The sequence below is a fragment of the Poecilia mexicana genome, unplaced genomic scaffold (assembly GCF_051168715.1).
Source record: "Poecilia mexicana isolate PSO_F unplaced genomic scaffold, ASM5116871v1 scaffold_3, whole genome shotgun sequence".
Lineage (NCBI taxonomy): Eukaryota > Metazoa > Chordata > Actinopteri > Cyprinodontiformes > Poeciliidae > Poecilia > Poecilia mexicana.
In genome coordinates, this window is record NW_028263372.1 from 736,516 (window position 1) to 752,556 (window position 16,041).

Genomic DNA, 16,041 nt, shown 5'->3' on the forward strand with positions numbered 1-16,041 from the left:
AAATGAAATGATACAAGGATTTGTGTTCATGTGTAAGTATTTTGATAGTATGTTCTTTTATTCGGCCAGCTTATGGTCGTCTAAAATAAAACCTAAAGAACCAAGCTGAGATTTAGTTAATCACAACACACACACTTAATGAGTTACCTGGAACTGTGGACTGAGAGAAATGAAAAGGCTGGTCTTCTGGTCCCACATGACTACCAGCCCTGATTGGACGGTCACCACCAGGTAAATACCCATTTTTTGTACAGAAACAGGGAGAACATTGATGTTTCCTTTTATAACCTGGAAACTGTCATCTTTAAGATGGAATTCATTATCCTGTACAAATCAAGATTACAAAGCAAACAAAAACCACATAAAATGTTAAACACTGCACAGACTCCATATAAGACTTTCTATTTCTCCTTGTATATATTTTGTTCCACATGTCAAAGATTGGCAGGGTTTATGTTTTTCCCAACTCCCTACATACTATTACATAACATGCTAAAAACTTTACAAATAAACTCTGGTTTTTGATGAAAGATTAGGACTATGCTAAGATGAGACGATGGTATTTTTGCTGCAGGTTGTCATGCTGTCAGAATCTTCTCTCCTTGTCCAGCAGTTGGAAGATATTAACAACTAGATCACAGGTGTAGATGGAATGAGTGTGGTGTGTTTACCTCTAGGAAGATCTTAATGGTCTTGGAGCAGGTGGTCCCAGTGGTTCCACATGGAACATTCTCAGTGATAATACTGAAGCTTCTGTTTCCCTGACCAGGGCTGCAATAATCCTGAATGAGAACACACAGTAATACAGTCATAGGATTTCCTTTGTGTTCCCTTCTTATAATTAAAAAAAAAAGTCAATTACTGATACAGCTGATAGTTTTCTCTGCTAACAGGCTCCAGAATTCACTTCTATTGCTAGAGAAAGATTGATTTCAACTCCTCAATATGTCTAAAAGGTGACTGTCCAAGTATGTTTATTATTTATTGGACCAGTGTGTATTAGTGACAGGTTTGTTCATCAACATACATCACATTTAAAGATTTTAATTCTGACAAATAAACAATGTTGATTTGTCCAGTAGCCTTCTTACCTGTAGGAGTGTGTATTCGCATTGTCCACTGAAGTCAAACCTTTTATCATCAAACGTAATATAATGACCATCTCCATAGATCCCACAAACTCCATTGCAAACATTATTGGTACAAGTGAACGTTCGTCCGCTGCATGAGCTGTGGTGACATACAAACAGAAATAAATCAAACAAATATATAAATGTCAGATGTGAGAGCTGGAAGGGAGAGAATTGGCATGAAAGAGTTAATATCTGTGCTACAGTTTTTAAGGTCAAAAGTCATAAATGCCTCAAATACCAGGTGTTACAGTCCACTGTGAGAGTCTGTCCTGGCTGGTAGACGTGTCCATTGTGGACACATGGACAGCTTGTCTCATTGATGCAGCCTCCTGCTCCGTCTGACAGCAGGCCTTCCGGGCACACACATCCAGATGTACAGCCTGTACTGATCTGCTCCCGGCAAGAGTGAAGAGATGTTAGGCTGAACAAGGTGCATGGATTTATATCAAAATGCTTTTTTGAACTGAAATACTTTGCTGTACTTACACAAGGCATGTCCACTGTGCTGCAACTCCTCTGACACTCAGCCCCAGTGGTGCCAAGCTGAGCAGTGGAGCAATCAAAATAAATCATGGGGGCGACACATGTTGTAGAGGCTGAAGATTGAAATTGAGTGCAGATTATGTTAAAACTACAGATTATGGACTAAGACATCCTTTGCTAAAGAATGAAATATTGCACTGTTTACAAACCTCATTATAGGTTGCAATTAAGTGTTAGTTGTATAAACACCACAAAATTACCCTCCCATAGATGGATGTAACGTATAGAAACCTACTTTGTAGTCTGGCTCCTCCTGAGCAGCTGAGGGCCCCATGTCTGCAGACACTGTGGACGAGGCAAACAGAATCAATATGAATTATGAGGCATGTGGGGATGTAGTGATCTGATCCCAAACAGCCTTGACAACGCATTACAAGCTGACTGCATTAAACTCCATGTTTCTTGCCCTACTCTCTGTCAGTTTACTGACCAAAAGAAAATGGAGCACCAACTTTAAAAAAAATGTTGATTTGTTACATGCAGTCAAATAAAGTTTGTCAAATTTAATTTATTTATGTTTGCTTAAAATGACAACTTAGTAAACTTAATCTACATGGACTTAAAGCACTTGGACTTAAAGGACTTGGACAAGTCCTTTAAGTCCCCAAGACTTAAAGGACTTGGGGGCAAGATTAGGGGATTTGCTAATCTTGCCCCCAATTTATTTTTAAAGCACATGTTCTTTGATGATAAAACAGTTCATATTTATGTGAATATGAAAATCTCCAATGAGCATCTGTGAGTCGTTACCATGTTACTCCATCTTTGATGATGGCCTGTCCAGCAGGAATAAAGGTGTCCTTATCGTAGCAGGGGCAGCTCGCACTGGACACACACTGTCCCCCTTCATTCATGTAGGTTCCCTCAGCACAGCCGCAGCCGTCCACGGAGGTGAAGTTGACCTGGCAGGAGTAATCAGCCTGGCTGAGGGAACGACACGTCCGACCACAGGAGGTCATGTTGTACTCATAAACTGTTTCTGATAGGCATGATTCGCTAAATTTTCCTATTGAAAAAATGTGAAAAGGTTAATCAAACAGTCCGATCTACCCAGCAGAAGGATATGTTTCCGAACAGTGAAAACATGTTCACTGATTTTTGCTCACCGCAGATGGTTTCCCTCCAACCACTGATGTGGACTCCTGCTGCTGAGCAGGCATAGACATATGAGGAAACCGCAGCACACATGCAGTCCTCGCTTTTTTCACAGTTACAGCCGTCGTACATGCAGTTCTGCTCAAACACAAAGTGGACATGGAGAAGGCTATGACAGTAGAAGAGTTTTATACACGCTGAATGCTTCACGTTTGCAAACCTACGTCTTTGTATGAGCTGGGGCTGACAACAGAGTGGCAAGGGGCAAACACTCCCAGCGGATCAGTCAATTTGGAACACCAGTACTGTGCATAGTTCTCTGTAACACACAAATATAAATAAATATAATAATATAATATAATGAAAGGTGTATCTTGAAAAAGACAGTAGTGTTTCCCTGATGAAAGGCATCCAGGCTGATGTCACTTCACACATAGACATGTTTCTGAGATTTTGGGACTAAGGCTCATACTCAAGCTGCCGCTGATAGTACCATTGTGAAAAGTAGATTTTGTCCAGAAAATCTTTCTACTGGTTAATTTGGTATTTTATTTTGGCATCGTGTTTTATCTGTGTGTCTTTGTTTTACTTTGTTTAATCTGCATTTGCAATTTTGATCTTTGAATGGTGATATACATAATAATTACTTACTTACTTATCATTACTTATCATTTAAAAATTATTGGCCAAGATCTCATTTACTGATTTTTACCTTCTTCTAATTTAGCTTCCTGTTTCTTGACAGCTGAACCTGCAAGATGAAAGCATGTGTCTTGCTTTTCTGCAAAAAAACATTTTTGAAATATTTTATAGGATTTGCATATGCTGTGTAATCAGACTATGTTAACTTGTATGATCACTATGAAATCTTTCTTTTGCATTTTGGCAACTCCTCAGGGCATGGTTCTATTTGGTTTAAGACTGCTATTTCAAGAAGGTACTTGAAAATATTGTTTGCACTTTAAATATTAACTATGTTAAAATTCTGTCTTTATTGGGAAGGTTATCTTCAACAACTTCAACTTTTTGTAAGATCATGTTATGGCAAAATTTAAGATTAAACATTGACTGTAACTTTTTGAAAACGGTGCTGCAAAAGTAGTAATTTTAGGCCACAGCAATCACAAAAGCATAACCCAACATCCTGGAGGGCCTGTGGTAAGCTGTGATGGCACATTGTGTGTTAGGATCCCGGGTTGTTAGGTTGTTTTGTTGTTTGATTTGATTCTAGTTTCATTATTTTGTGTTTCTTATTTTGTTCAGTCTTGTTTCAATTTTTCTTTAATTCAGTCCTTTCGCAGTGATTCTAGTTAAGTTTATTTCTTGTATCTAGTTATGCTTAGTTACTCTAGTTTTATAATGTTTAGTTTGCTTAAATGCTAGATTCATTTCCTAGTCCCCTGCTTACTCTCCCTCGCCTCCTATGCCACTTTCTCTCTCTCTCTCTCTCTCTCTCTCCTCAGTCTGCCCCCTGTTCTTGCCATTCACACCTGCAACTGTTAGCTATCAGCCCAGTTCCTTTGTTCCAGCATTCAAGCTCCCAGTACTTAAGCACCTCTTTCTCAGTTACTCCTTGCTGGTTCCTCCTTTTATTCCCTGTAACCTCTCCACTGCTGCTCTGGTTTCCCTGCATTCTTCTCATGCCTCCTGGCTTCTGCTATGGTTTATTTTTGTTCCGTTCTGGAATTTTGTAAGTTTGCTGGTTCATCTTTTTTTTTTATTAAATATTCCAACATCACCTGTTGCCTACCTCTCTGAATTTGGGTTGTCTTTAAAAACATTCAACATAACATTGTGTGCAGGAGATCATCTGTACCTCTGCTAATGTCCTGGCTGCAAGGATCTCCAAAGAGTGGCATGATGTCAGGACAGCTGACTCTGGTTTTCCATGTGTTGGCAAATGCTGCAGCAGTTCCCTCCACAAGTCCACTGATGACCCAGAAGTCATCACTCATTATGTTGTTGAAGTTCCCACATAACCCTGTAGCATTGTGGGACAGAGATGAGCTTTTGGAAACCTGAAAGATGCATATTTACATCCTAAATACATGGAGATGTACCGGATGTGGCTCCTTTGAGTGACACATCAGCTGAAACGAAGACTTGCATCACAGGAGAGAGCTGGACCATCACTTGGATTCCCACTTTGGTGCTGATTACAACATAAAAGGAGGATGGCCAAAAGGCGCTCAGCTCAGCTGCAGAGATCAGAACACATAGCATTAAGTGAGCTGTCAGTACTGAAGCAACATGTCCTACAGGTTTCATTTCATCAACATGTTTATTATAGTTCATTAATATTTCCATGGTGTGTTGTGGTGATAAACTGTCTTCTAACAGCCTGTGGGTTTCTGTCTCACTCTTTCTCTGGTGATGTGCCTACATGTCTGTTGTGTCCGAGTTCTCTGATTTTCCTCCATTTTCTTTCATTAATTACCTTCAAAAACTGATCATAGATGTCATACGTTTTAGTTCATGCTGCTGCACACTGAATGTCAGCTTAAAAAGGCTGCAACCCTAGCAGAATAAAATACTACGTGTAAATGTATATGGACATTGTGTGTGGGTGTGTTAGATGGACATTAATAATAATATTCACTTACATGTAAACAATGGAAGCTGAGAAAGAATATTGTTGACATAGACTTGCCCAGATGCTTGAATTTTGATGACCTGGTATTTAGTGGAAAGACATTTTAGATTGTTAAACATGCATTAATTAGTATTTGGATTATCGGTTAAAATAATTCACATTGCTAGATGTACCACTCTCAGAAGATATATATATATATATATATATATATATATATATATATATATATATATATATATATATATATATATATCAGCTGTTTTCTATTAGTTTTCTCAAAAATCTGTGGTCTTAATATTTATTTATGTATTTTAACTTTAAAGTGACAATGTTAGAACTAGTTCTTACAAGTTCTATCCCAGGTTTGAGTAGATGCTTGTAGACACAATCCAATGATCTGAAAGTCTTTGCATTGTGTCTACATGTTATGAAAAACAACAGAAATATAAGCCGGGGAGTTAATGTGTCGGCATCTTACCACGGCATTACTGCCCAGGGCCAGAGTAACGGCTCTGAGACACGTCCTGCTGCCTGTCAGACCACATTTGACCAGGTCCACTAACACAGTGTACAGGGAGCCATCACTCTGCTGCAACACAGTGACACAAAACCTGTCAGCACAAATAGCAATCCCAGTTAGAACACACCCATTTTGGTGTGAGCATTGACTGGTTATCAAGATATATAGTGAGTTTAAAAGGTTATTGTTTCTGACTACAAATAGCACAGAGGGCAACACACACTGCTGCACACTGTTGCTTAGCTGGCTGAAAGATGGCTGCTGCTATCTGTATTTTCTTCTTGTCGCAGAAAAAAAACAATTAGACACCGGGATCTTTGATCTCTAACACAGAAGCCTTATGGGTATCCATCCAAACGTTGGTTCTGTCTGCTTATCCTGGCAGGGTGGAAGAGGCGCTGCTATTGGCAGCAGTCTTGTCATTGGGAGACCGGTAGGTACACCCTGGATTTGAACCCAGGACCTTCTTGCTGCAAGGCAACAATACAGCTGGTCCTCTGGGCAGCTGTATTGCCCAGAGGCAATACAGCTGCCCAGCTGTATTGCCCAGCAATACAGCTGGTTTTAAAACTATAGTTAAGTTTTAAAACTATAGTTAAGACAACATAAACTGGTTTGTTATCCTTCATTTGTTTTTTTAAATATCTTTCGGTGAACCAGCATGCCTTGATGCTGTTGTTACACTTGTGTAGTTCAGCACTAAATATGTTCATTACAAAATGAATTTAATCATTGTCTAAGCATACAGATGTATAAAGCTCTTTACTTTAGCCAGAACATAGGAGCAGTCTCCATGGAAGGTGTAGATTTTCCCATCAAAGGTGGTAACGTGAGCTCCTCCCTCCACAGAACAGGTTCCCGAGCAGTTTTCCTCTGTACACATCCAGTGGCCTTTCTCACAAACACTGTTAAATTCATACGCAAAATTTAGTTAATTGACTAGAAAGGTGTTGGTGTTAAAAACAGTACTGATTTTGCTGTGGTTAACTATGGGGTCCGCAAAGCCCGGCTTTAATTTTGATAATCCACTTCCGCTAATTTAGCTATTTATTTACAAGGTAAATATCTAGCTAGCAATCTAGATATTCGTTGCTAACTAAATCTATTTAGTTAGATAGCTAAACTTTTAGGGCCAGTTAAATATTTTATTTGGAAAATAAATAGTTCGTTTGAAAATTATTTTAAAAATTAAATGTTTTGTTTGGTAAATAGATACTCACTATGAAAGTACATATTTAATTTTAAGCTATAACACATATTTTTTTTAACCGACCTTGTCAACATTAGCATGAAAGTATTAAACGCATTTCAAATTAATTATTCAAAATATGTCCCCATCACATGGGAACATGCTACTGGCTAACTCAGATTTTCTTTCCATATATGGACCTGGTAGAGTTGCGTATGTTCCCAGCTTACCAGGATCTACAGTTGAATGAGTAGGACTCTCCTGACTGGTAGATCTGGTTGCGATGAAGACATGGGCACCGATCAGCTGCGACACATCCTGTGTTACCAATGTCATCAAACACCATTCCTGAAGGCAGGAGAGATGATAATTAATTTGCCTGAACAATAAATAACTCAGCATGGATGCTCGTATTAGAACAAGAGTGTGTCTTTACCTGCAGGGCAGCTGCAGCCATCGTGGCAATGGCTGTCACAGGTCTGACTGGCCTGTGGGTTGGAGCAGGAGTCCTGACATGGCCGGCTACATTCCAGAAACTCCATGTTGTATGGGCATCGCTTGTCTGTGAAGACAGTTTGTTTAATTTTGTGGTATCAACTCCAGGAAGCTAATCTTAAAACAAAATAGCAAAGAAGGACTCTAATCTTCAGACTGCGTGTGCTGAGCTTACAGCAGAAGGTTTCGTTCCTCCAAGGCTGGGGTCTTCCTCCTGCATGGACGCACTGTCTGGAGAACTCTGAGATGGTTTTGCACAAGATGGACTCTGTGTTCTCTTCTGAGTTACACATGTCTGCAATGCACGCCTTGGTAAACGATTCCACATCCAGGAGGTTCTGGCAGCTGCTGAATGGATCGTTGGTGAAGGTCTCCTCACAAAGCAACTGGGGGTAAAAATTATAAACACTTTAAGTCTGTGGTCAACTCAGTCCATAGAGGCTTCTGGTCAAATAGGGGCTGAATGTAAACTGTTTCATTCAACAGCAGAATTGGAAACTCTAAATCAGACACTAACTGATATTAATATGTGACTGATGATGATCTGGATCATTACCTTATCCCCACAGCTCCGGGTCAGGCTGAGGTCGGGTTCCACACACGTCTCAGTGGGCCCGTTTACCTTGTAAGTCTCAGCCAAGTCCACGACAGACAGCACAGCCCCTACAGTCAGTCACACAGTAACCATCCTGTCACAAACCAGCAACTACTCTCACATCAGATGTGATTGTAAAATATTTAGCAAGGACAAACCAAACTTAGTGTGTATCAATAAGTAAATTAATTCAGCAAACTAAGGAAAAACATAAATATAATTTCCATGTCTTTCTGAAACTGAGATATTTATCCAGATTTCTTAAATAAGTGACTGAAAGAACAACAGAGGGTTTACAGTATTTTCTCATCATAATCTTTTATAAAGCACAAAGACATTGAAGCACATTATTTTACAGACAAATTAAATTCCATTAAAAATAAACTCAGAGCTGCAGAAAACATTAACTTTTTCCCCAGAAACTTCAGCCCACAGCCAAGGATAGCTTAAAGTGGGTTTTTTTTTTAAATCTGGTGCTGCCTTCTCAATCCTAAAGTCTGTCATTGGGAAAAGTACAGAGTTTTTCATAGCATGTAGAAGCTAAATTAATTGGAATATTATTTTAAATGGACTGAACTTATATAGTGCTTTTTCCAATCATTTTGACCACTCAAAGCACTTTACACTAGAGTCACATTAACCCATTACACAGATTAGTAGACAAGTTGGGGTTAAGTGCCATGTCAATGTGCCTCTGGCACAGGTTGAAGCTGGAATTCAACCTACAACCTTCTGATCACAGGACAACTACTCTTCCCACAGAGCCACAGTCGCCCTTACCAGCAGCCATGCTGAGTTACCATTAAATTACCTTACCATCTTTCATAAAATCATTAGCTATCCCATCAAAGTTTCCACACAGTCCACAGGTCTGGTTCTGATATTTGCTATCCAGCTCGATCTGTAAAGATACGACACATAAAGAGATTAAGTCATGTGTGACGTGTGAGCACTAAAACATGTTCATGGAGGAATATATGTATCGGAGTTTACTGTGAAGAGTCTTCCTAGCAAAGGTGTACTATATAATGCAGACATTTAGTTTCATAACAACAAAGGGCAGAGCTATATATGCTCCAACATAACTGACACATTTGTATTAATTGTAAAAGACTGAATAACTTTAGCTTGGAAAGACTTAATGATGTGCTTAGTCTGTTTGTGTCCTTCATACATACATCTAAGGAGTCATCCAGATTCCAAATAGCCTTGATTCCAAGATTGGCTTCAACAAAGATACTGGATGTGGTCCTTTTGATTGTCACTCCGAAGGCAACAAGTGGCAGAGACACCCTGCAGCAAACACACAGGATCAGGATGAGTCACAGAGCAGAAGCTAAAAAGTGAGGCAACATTTTGAGGCAAAATAATTCAACATTAGACATAAGCAACATCAGTCAGCAAACCCTTCCATTTTGACTTCAAGATCTTTTAATTGAAGAACTTTAACATTTTACGACAAGTTCTGAGAAACCATAAACTTTAGGAACAACCCTGGAAAATAAATAATAAGAAAGAAAAGAAAAGAGAAAAATAAAAGAGAACAAGAGAAAAGAAAATAAAACACAAACGCTTTTTCTTCTGTCTTAATAATGAAGCTTTTTTTGCTCCTTTCTAAGCAATGCACATAACATTCTGCATTGTGTCTGCTTATAGCGTTCTACATGAACTCTGCAGAGGTTTTACTGTGCAGGTGCAGCAGACAGAAGGTGAGCAACTGAAAACAACTCTGTCACTTTCTCCATCTTTGTTTCAAAGGGATCCTGGATTTTTAACTGGCTGAGACATTTTTTCATCTTCTAAACTTAAAAACATAAATCAAATTAACAACAGTAATGCCATAGGTAGATCAGAGATATGAAATATGGTATGAGGCGTATGTGAGCAGTGAGACTGTAGGATAGAAGCAAACATAGAGACGATATGCAAAGAGCTGCTTAGAGAAAAACATTAGGATTTCATGTCAGATATTCCAGCTCTAAGTTAACTCAGTTCTCTATTTGCTTAAACCAGAGCTATCCAAACTGTTTGCGCTGTGGGCCAAAATCACCAAGTTGAAAGCATTCAGGGGCCATATTTTTTTCCACTTTAAAATCCAAAATGATTTTATTGTAAATATTTTATTTTGGGGATATAAAAATGAAGATGTTGAAATTTTCTCAGATGTTTTCCTTACAAAAAAAGAAAGGAGTTCAGGTTTTTGGTCGAAGTTTGATGACTGAGTGCTTAGAGTCTGTTGAGTAAAAATGAGCTTAATGTTTGTGGCCTGAATTTAATGATATTAAAATCATAATTACTGTGTGTTGTACCAAACATTTTCCATTAAAAAAAAAACCCTGGCGTAAACTAAACCTTAAACGGATCTGAAAAGCTAAGCTGTTTAATAACTTAGACACAAGTTTATGATTAAACTCTTATTATATATATATATCAAACAATGAGAATGATGAACAGCAATGAATGTAAATATGCATTTGTAACTTAACCGTAGCTGTAACTCTTCCTGCAGAGATTCAGTCTGTGGCAAACATGACATGAGCCAGAGATTAAATCTGGACTGAACTCACTTCTGGTCGTTGAATATGACGGAGCTGTTGGAGAACTTCACCACTGAGCCATCCAGCTTCATGGTGATGCTGCTGATGGTGGCGGTGTTGTTGACCAGGCCCCGCCTCATCTGGATGATGAAACTCTCATAGCTTCCCCCGCAGTGGGAGACCAACACATGGTTACAGGTGGAGGCCAGCTGGAAGAAATGCCCATCGAAGGTCTTGAAGTGATAGTTTCCCCAAGTTGTGCAGACTCGGTCAAGGTGAGACATGTTGGCTGTTGAATGAGAATGTTAGAAAGAAAAGAATGGACAAACAAGTTCATAATACTGATAATAGTAGTCAAACCCCAAAATGCTGGTGTTTGCATGGTTACCTGAAGTCAGATCCAGTGTCTGAAGAGCAGGGACGATTGTTACTGTGGTGAAAACAAGAAATTATAACTGACTAGTTGAACACATTGTTATATATTTTGAATTTCCATTTTCAGTTTAAAATATTTTCCCTTTCTATAAAAACATTAGTATTAAAAGTAGAAGAAAATTCTCAGGATAAAACATTTACATCAGACACCCGAAGCATTTTTATGTAGAATTATCTGAGCTGTTAGTGAAGCTGTGAAATGTGTTACCAGTCTGAGACAGAGAGCCAACCAGCAGAGTCAGGAAGACGAGCCATGATGTGGGCTGCAACCGTTGGGAGCCCATGTCGGTCCTACGGGTTGACTCAATGACAGAACTCAATGGGAGAACAAGTCCTTTTATAATATTCCAGCAAAGGTGGAGCTGGATGCACACAAGATTACAAACTGTTTACTCAAGAGGCATGTTTCTTCTCCCAGCTCCTTCTATACCCCAAGTAACATCTGAGTAATAGCTGCTGATCTTTACCTTTGATAAAAAAAAGAAACCAGAGCTGATGCTGTCTGGACCTGTTTTTGTTTGTTTGTTTTGCTTTGTTACCAAAATAAAATTTACCATATCTAAACGCTTGGACTGTTAAATTTTCAAAAACACGAGGAATGAAACAAAATCAAAGATGCTACACAGTTTCTGTCTTTTAGGTCTATGATCAATTTGATAAATTTGTTTTTGTCCGGAGTGCGCAGAAATGAAGGAAGAAATAGGATGCACAATATTTCAGCAGTAATGTCAATATTGTCCAGTACCGGGGGCCATGTTGTCTGTGGTGGACTGCTGATGTGGACATGGTGTACTTTCCTCCTGCTTATGTCATTAATCTATGTTCAACCACTGTGAGAGAACAACGATTACTTCTGTTTTGAACCTATTCGTTGATTTAGAAACTACGTTGGGATGCATGCTTTCCTTAGTGTTTGCACTGTTCCATTGCTTATCTCGCTGTGCATATGATGGTCCTCTATGGGCATAGGCGTAAATTCCGGGGGGGTCCGGACCTCCCCAATCTTGGAAGAGTCTAGAATTGTCCCCCCGCCCCCAAAGAAATCATGAAAGAAACCCTTGTATTTAAACAATGTCAACAGAATAAAGGCAATAGAAACAAAGAAGTAAATCTGCCATTCATCTAAGAAAAAAAATAAGAATTAATTTTTAGGTCCCCCCCACCATTGTTAGAACAATGGTTCAGTTCAAAGTGTAGGAGGAAGAACAGATGCGCTGCTGTTATGAGGAGGCTATGAGCTTTTGATCCATACTCCAACCTGGAAGGTGGCGATAATGCACCTTAGAATAATAATAATAATAATAATAATAATAATAATAATAATAATAATAATAATAATAATAATAATAAGAAGAAGAAGAAGAAGAAGAAGAAGAAGAAGAAGAAGAAGAAGAAGAAGAAGAAGAAGCTGAAGCTGAAGCTGCGCTGCTGAACGGTGTTACGTGAGCCGCTGAAGTGAGGAGCTGGCTGTTAGCTGTGGCTCTGTAGCGCTAACATAAAAAAACCCTCCAGTAAGTAAATTCTTAAAGCAAAAGACATATAACTCGTTTTATTTACTTTCACTGCCCAATAGAGTGAAACACATTAATAAAAATCAGAGTGCAGTTCGTTATTTCATTACTTTGGCTGAATCATAATAAACTGCCATGTTATGCCTTGGAAATCTAGCTAAACTGCTACATTGCTTTCATAGACTTAGCTCTTTTTTCTGTCGAAAGTAGCCCTCTAACTCGTACTTTAATAAGAGTTTGAATTGGGAGGGAGCGGCTGAACATTACCACTACTCGACAACTCTGTATGGGTGCCGACAGCAGAGGGGCTAGAAGAGCTGACAGTAAAAAAAAAAAAAGTATGCCTTTATTTCTTACCATCTTCAACGTGGAGCATTTAAAACCACAAAATAAATTATGAATATTTTTCTAGAAAACTCTGGTGCTAACCTTTAAATTATGATACTTCCCAAATATTCATCCATCAATTTTCTTTACACCCTTGTCCCTTAGTGGGTTCGGGAGGGTTGCTCGTGCATATCTCCAGCTAATGTTCTGGGTGAGAGGCGGGGTCACCCTGGACAGGTCGCCAATCTGTCGCAGGGCAACACAGAGACAGACAGGACACACAACCATACACACCTAGGGACAATTTGGAGAGGCCAATTAACTTGACAGTCATGTTTTTGGATTGTGGGAGGAAGCCGATGCATGCAAACTCCATGCAGGAAGACCAGGGCCTGGAATCAAACCCAGAACCTTCTTGCTGCAAGGCAACAGCTCTACTGCTGTGCCACTGTGCAGCTGCGCCACTGTGCAGCCCATCCCAAATATTCAATTTCTACATATTTATAAGTTTTAACATGGAAAAAAAAACTAAAATAAAAGTTTACGGCAACTTAAGTTATAATTTAAATAACACATGACTTGTATTGAGAACCACAGCAATAAATCAATATTTATGAGGAATTTTATTAAGTGGAGTTACTTATTAAAACTTGTTTTTAGTCAGAGCCTTAAGTTTTTGTAAAGGTGTATCAGAGATTAGATCTGTGACTCTGAACCACACTCATATCTAAGCAACATTTGAATCTTAGTTTGACTTCTATGGGTCTCAACAGGTTGTTTACTGAGAAAAACACTTTTGTTATTCATTGCTACTTACTAGTCATTTTTGATGGTGCAGCTTGAACACACAAAAAAAATGTAAAGCACATTTTACTATAACTTTGCTGACCCCCACAAAATTGCTCTTAAAAAATGTCCTTGTTTATGGCCCCCCCTTTTCCCCCCCAGTAATTAAATGGGATCTACACTCTTGTCTCTGGGTACTCTGACTTACAGTCCAGAGATATACCTGTTAAGTTATGAGTGTGTGTCTGCATGGCTGACCTTCTGTGTTGTCCTAACTTCAACCCCTAACCTCTAACCCCTAACCTCTCCAGGGTGAACACTGACTGGAGACCACTGACCCAATGACCACTGCAGGGATAACCAGGTACTGATAATAGTTTGAAGTTATTTGCTAGAATTTCTCAGGTATTGTATCATGGTCTACATTCGCCATGTTGGAAACTGAACTCAACTTGGCCTGTGGGAGCCTGCGTCAGTGAGTGACTCAGCTCCCTCAGTGCAGGATATTCATCCTGTGGCGCACATTTAATCACCTAGCCCTGTTAACCTGGAGGGATTACATGCATCAATATGTGATATTTGTTGTGTGATTCTGTTTCTAACATTTTGACTTCCTCTTTTAATGCAACAGTCTGAATGGCAGAGTTGTACTTAGCCCTAGAAGTTCTATTTTAAGAGTAATTATTTTTTGAATATGCTTTCAAGATGATTTTACAAAGTAAATGGGTGCATGCAATGCGTCTACGGCTGTTTTGATCCATTAGAAAGGTTCTGTACTCCTAAATTTGCATCAGTCTTGAATAAATGACATCATGAATTAAGCTGTCAGGTCACATCCTTTTCTCTCCTTTGGGGTTTCATATGAACAATATAAATGTAGCATCAACTTTAATGTTTTGCAGCTGTACCTCATAACTTACCATCTTCATACAGCAGAGTAATTCTTCTGAGAAGGAAAACCTCCAACATTAACTAATCTTTGAGACAAACAGTTAGGAGATGGCTTTGGACTGTTTTAAAACCTCTAATTTTCCTCATTTCAATAAATATTAATAATATAGGCACTTTATTAAGGATTTTTTCTCTTTGTATTTCTTTCTGAGAGACATAGATCACAAACTATTCCTAACATATCAGACTGGATTAAATTTGCATTGTAAACATCCTTGTTTAACAGGGATTTCATGGATCCTTTTTCTCTCCACCCTTTAGTTCATGAAAGATCTGACTTAGGGATGTTTGCTGTGTGGTACCGCCTTGCCCAAAGGTAGTGTGTTCTGTTCAGCGCCATGTTGTGTTTGGTTTCTTAGCAGTGCTCTGCTGTTTCTTTGAGAGCTTTATGTCTAAAGTCCTGGGCAAATACCGAGGGTTAGGAGATCAACTGAGAGCAGGATGTGGCTGGAGCCACTGAGTAAAGACGCAGCAGGTGTCCGGGGGAAATGCTTGACTGATGGGATTTAGCTTGATGTCAAGAACTTCCTCAAGCCAAGCTGGGAGAATCGGACACAGAAACAGATACCTGCACAAAAGTCTCATACTTTGGACGGTTGGCATTTGAACAACATTCCCTTTACTAAAATAAACTTGTTGGAGACACTTTGATAGTTTGCTTAATATTTTAATGTGATCTCACATTTTGGAAACAACATAAAATTCTGATAATTCTGATAACCTTTCTGTTCCCATGTGTTTTAATGGTCCAGACAAAGTCCAGATGTAAATCCAGTTGAGCACCTCTTGTAGGACTTGGAAGATTTCTGTTTTCAGATGCTCTTTGTTTAACCTGATTGAGTTTCAGCCACTTTGATCAAAAGAATTTGTAAAGCCGGTAAACAAATAACTCAAAAATACTTAAGAGTATAAACATGTGGTTCTGAAGTAGACTGAGGAATTAATAGAAATGGGTGGTAAACCATTCTGAAGCCAGAAGGTGGCGTCTATCAGAGCCTCACATTCAGGGAACTACCTCTGATGCTGGTCAGAGGCAATGGAAGCTACAGAAACTCAAGCATTGGTTGACAGCTGACCAGCCAATCAACCAATGCTAGTCATGTGGAAGACATGCTCATAGAATGTGGAAGACATGGGTTTGTATCCTGTTTGTCTGTTGGTTATTTTCTTGTGTAAATCTTCTGATGTTTTTTCTATTTATAATACAATTACATTTGTTCTGTCCTGTGAATTGCATAGTGAGGTGTTTTTTGTGTTGTCTTATTACATTGTTACAATTCCTGCATATTTACACTGCCAAACCTTGTGACAAAGTTGATTAATGTGCACTA

General features: G+C 39.0%; 1 protein-coding gene across 1 annotated transcript in view; it reads right to left on the minus strand.

Moving 5' to 3' along the window:
- Positions 1 to 11,453, minus strand: part of LOC106930661 (uncharacterized) — a 43,985-nt gene extending 32,532 nt beyond the window's left edge. Inside the window, exons 1-23 of the mRNA XM_088004012.1 lie at positions 11,344 to 11,453; positions 11,089 to 11,130; positions 10,731 to 10,989; positions 9,342 to 9,456; positions 8,980 to 9,064; positions 8,125 to 8,231; positions 7,744 to 7,954; positions 7,510 to 7,635; positions 7,304 to 7,421; positions 6,651 to 6,789; positions 5,843 to 5,953; positions 5,375 to 5,444; positions 4,832 to 4,969; positions 4,588 to 4,752; positions 2,996 to 3,090; positions 2,783 to 2,909; positions 2,427 to 2,682; positions 1,912 to 1,961; positions 1,620 to 1,729; positions 1,372 to 1,523; positions 1,092 to 1,230; positions 672 to 782; positions 148 to 324 (exon numbers count right to left, since the gene is read on the minus strand). Coding sequence (XP_087860138.1) covers positions 148 to 324; positions 672 to 782; positions 1,092 to 1,230; positions 1,372 to 1,523; positions 1,620 to 1,729; positions 1,912 to 1,961; positions 2,427 to 2,682; positions 2,783 to 2,909; positions 2,996 to 3,090; positions 4,588 to 4,752; positions 4,832 to 4,969; positions 5,375 to 5,444; positions 5,843 to 5,953; positions 6,651 to 6,789; positions 7,304 to 7,421; positions 7,510 to 7,635; positions 7,744 to 7,954; positions 8,125 to 8,231; positions 8,980 to 9,064; positions 9,342 to 9,456; positions 10,731 to 10,989; positions 11,089 to 11,130; positions 11,344 to 11,419 — 2,979 coding nt within the window. The 5' untranslated portion in view covers positions 11,420 to 11,453. The remainder of the gene's footprint in view (positions 1 to 147; positions 325 to 671; positions 783 to 1,091; positions 1,231 to 1,371; positions 1,524 to 1,619; positions 1,730 to 1,911; positions 1,962 to 2,426; positions 2,683 to 2,782; positions 2,910 to 2,995; positions 3,091 to 4,587; positions 4,753 to 4,831; positions 4,970 to 5,374; positions 5,445 to 5,842; positions 5,954 to 6,650; positions 6,790 to 7,303; positions 7,422 to 7,509; positions 7,636 to 7,743; positions 7,955 to 8,124; positions 8,232 to 8,979; positions 9,065 to 9,341; positions 9,457 to 10,730; positions 10,990 to 11,088; positions 11,131 to 11,343) is intronic.
- Positions 11,454 to 16,041: the final 4,588 nt, after the last annotated feature.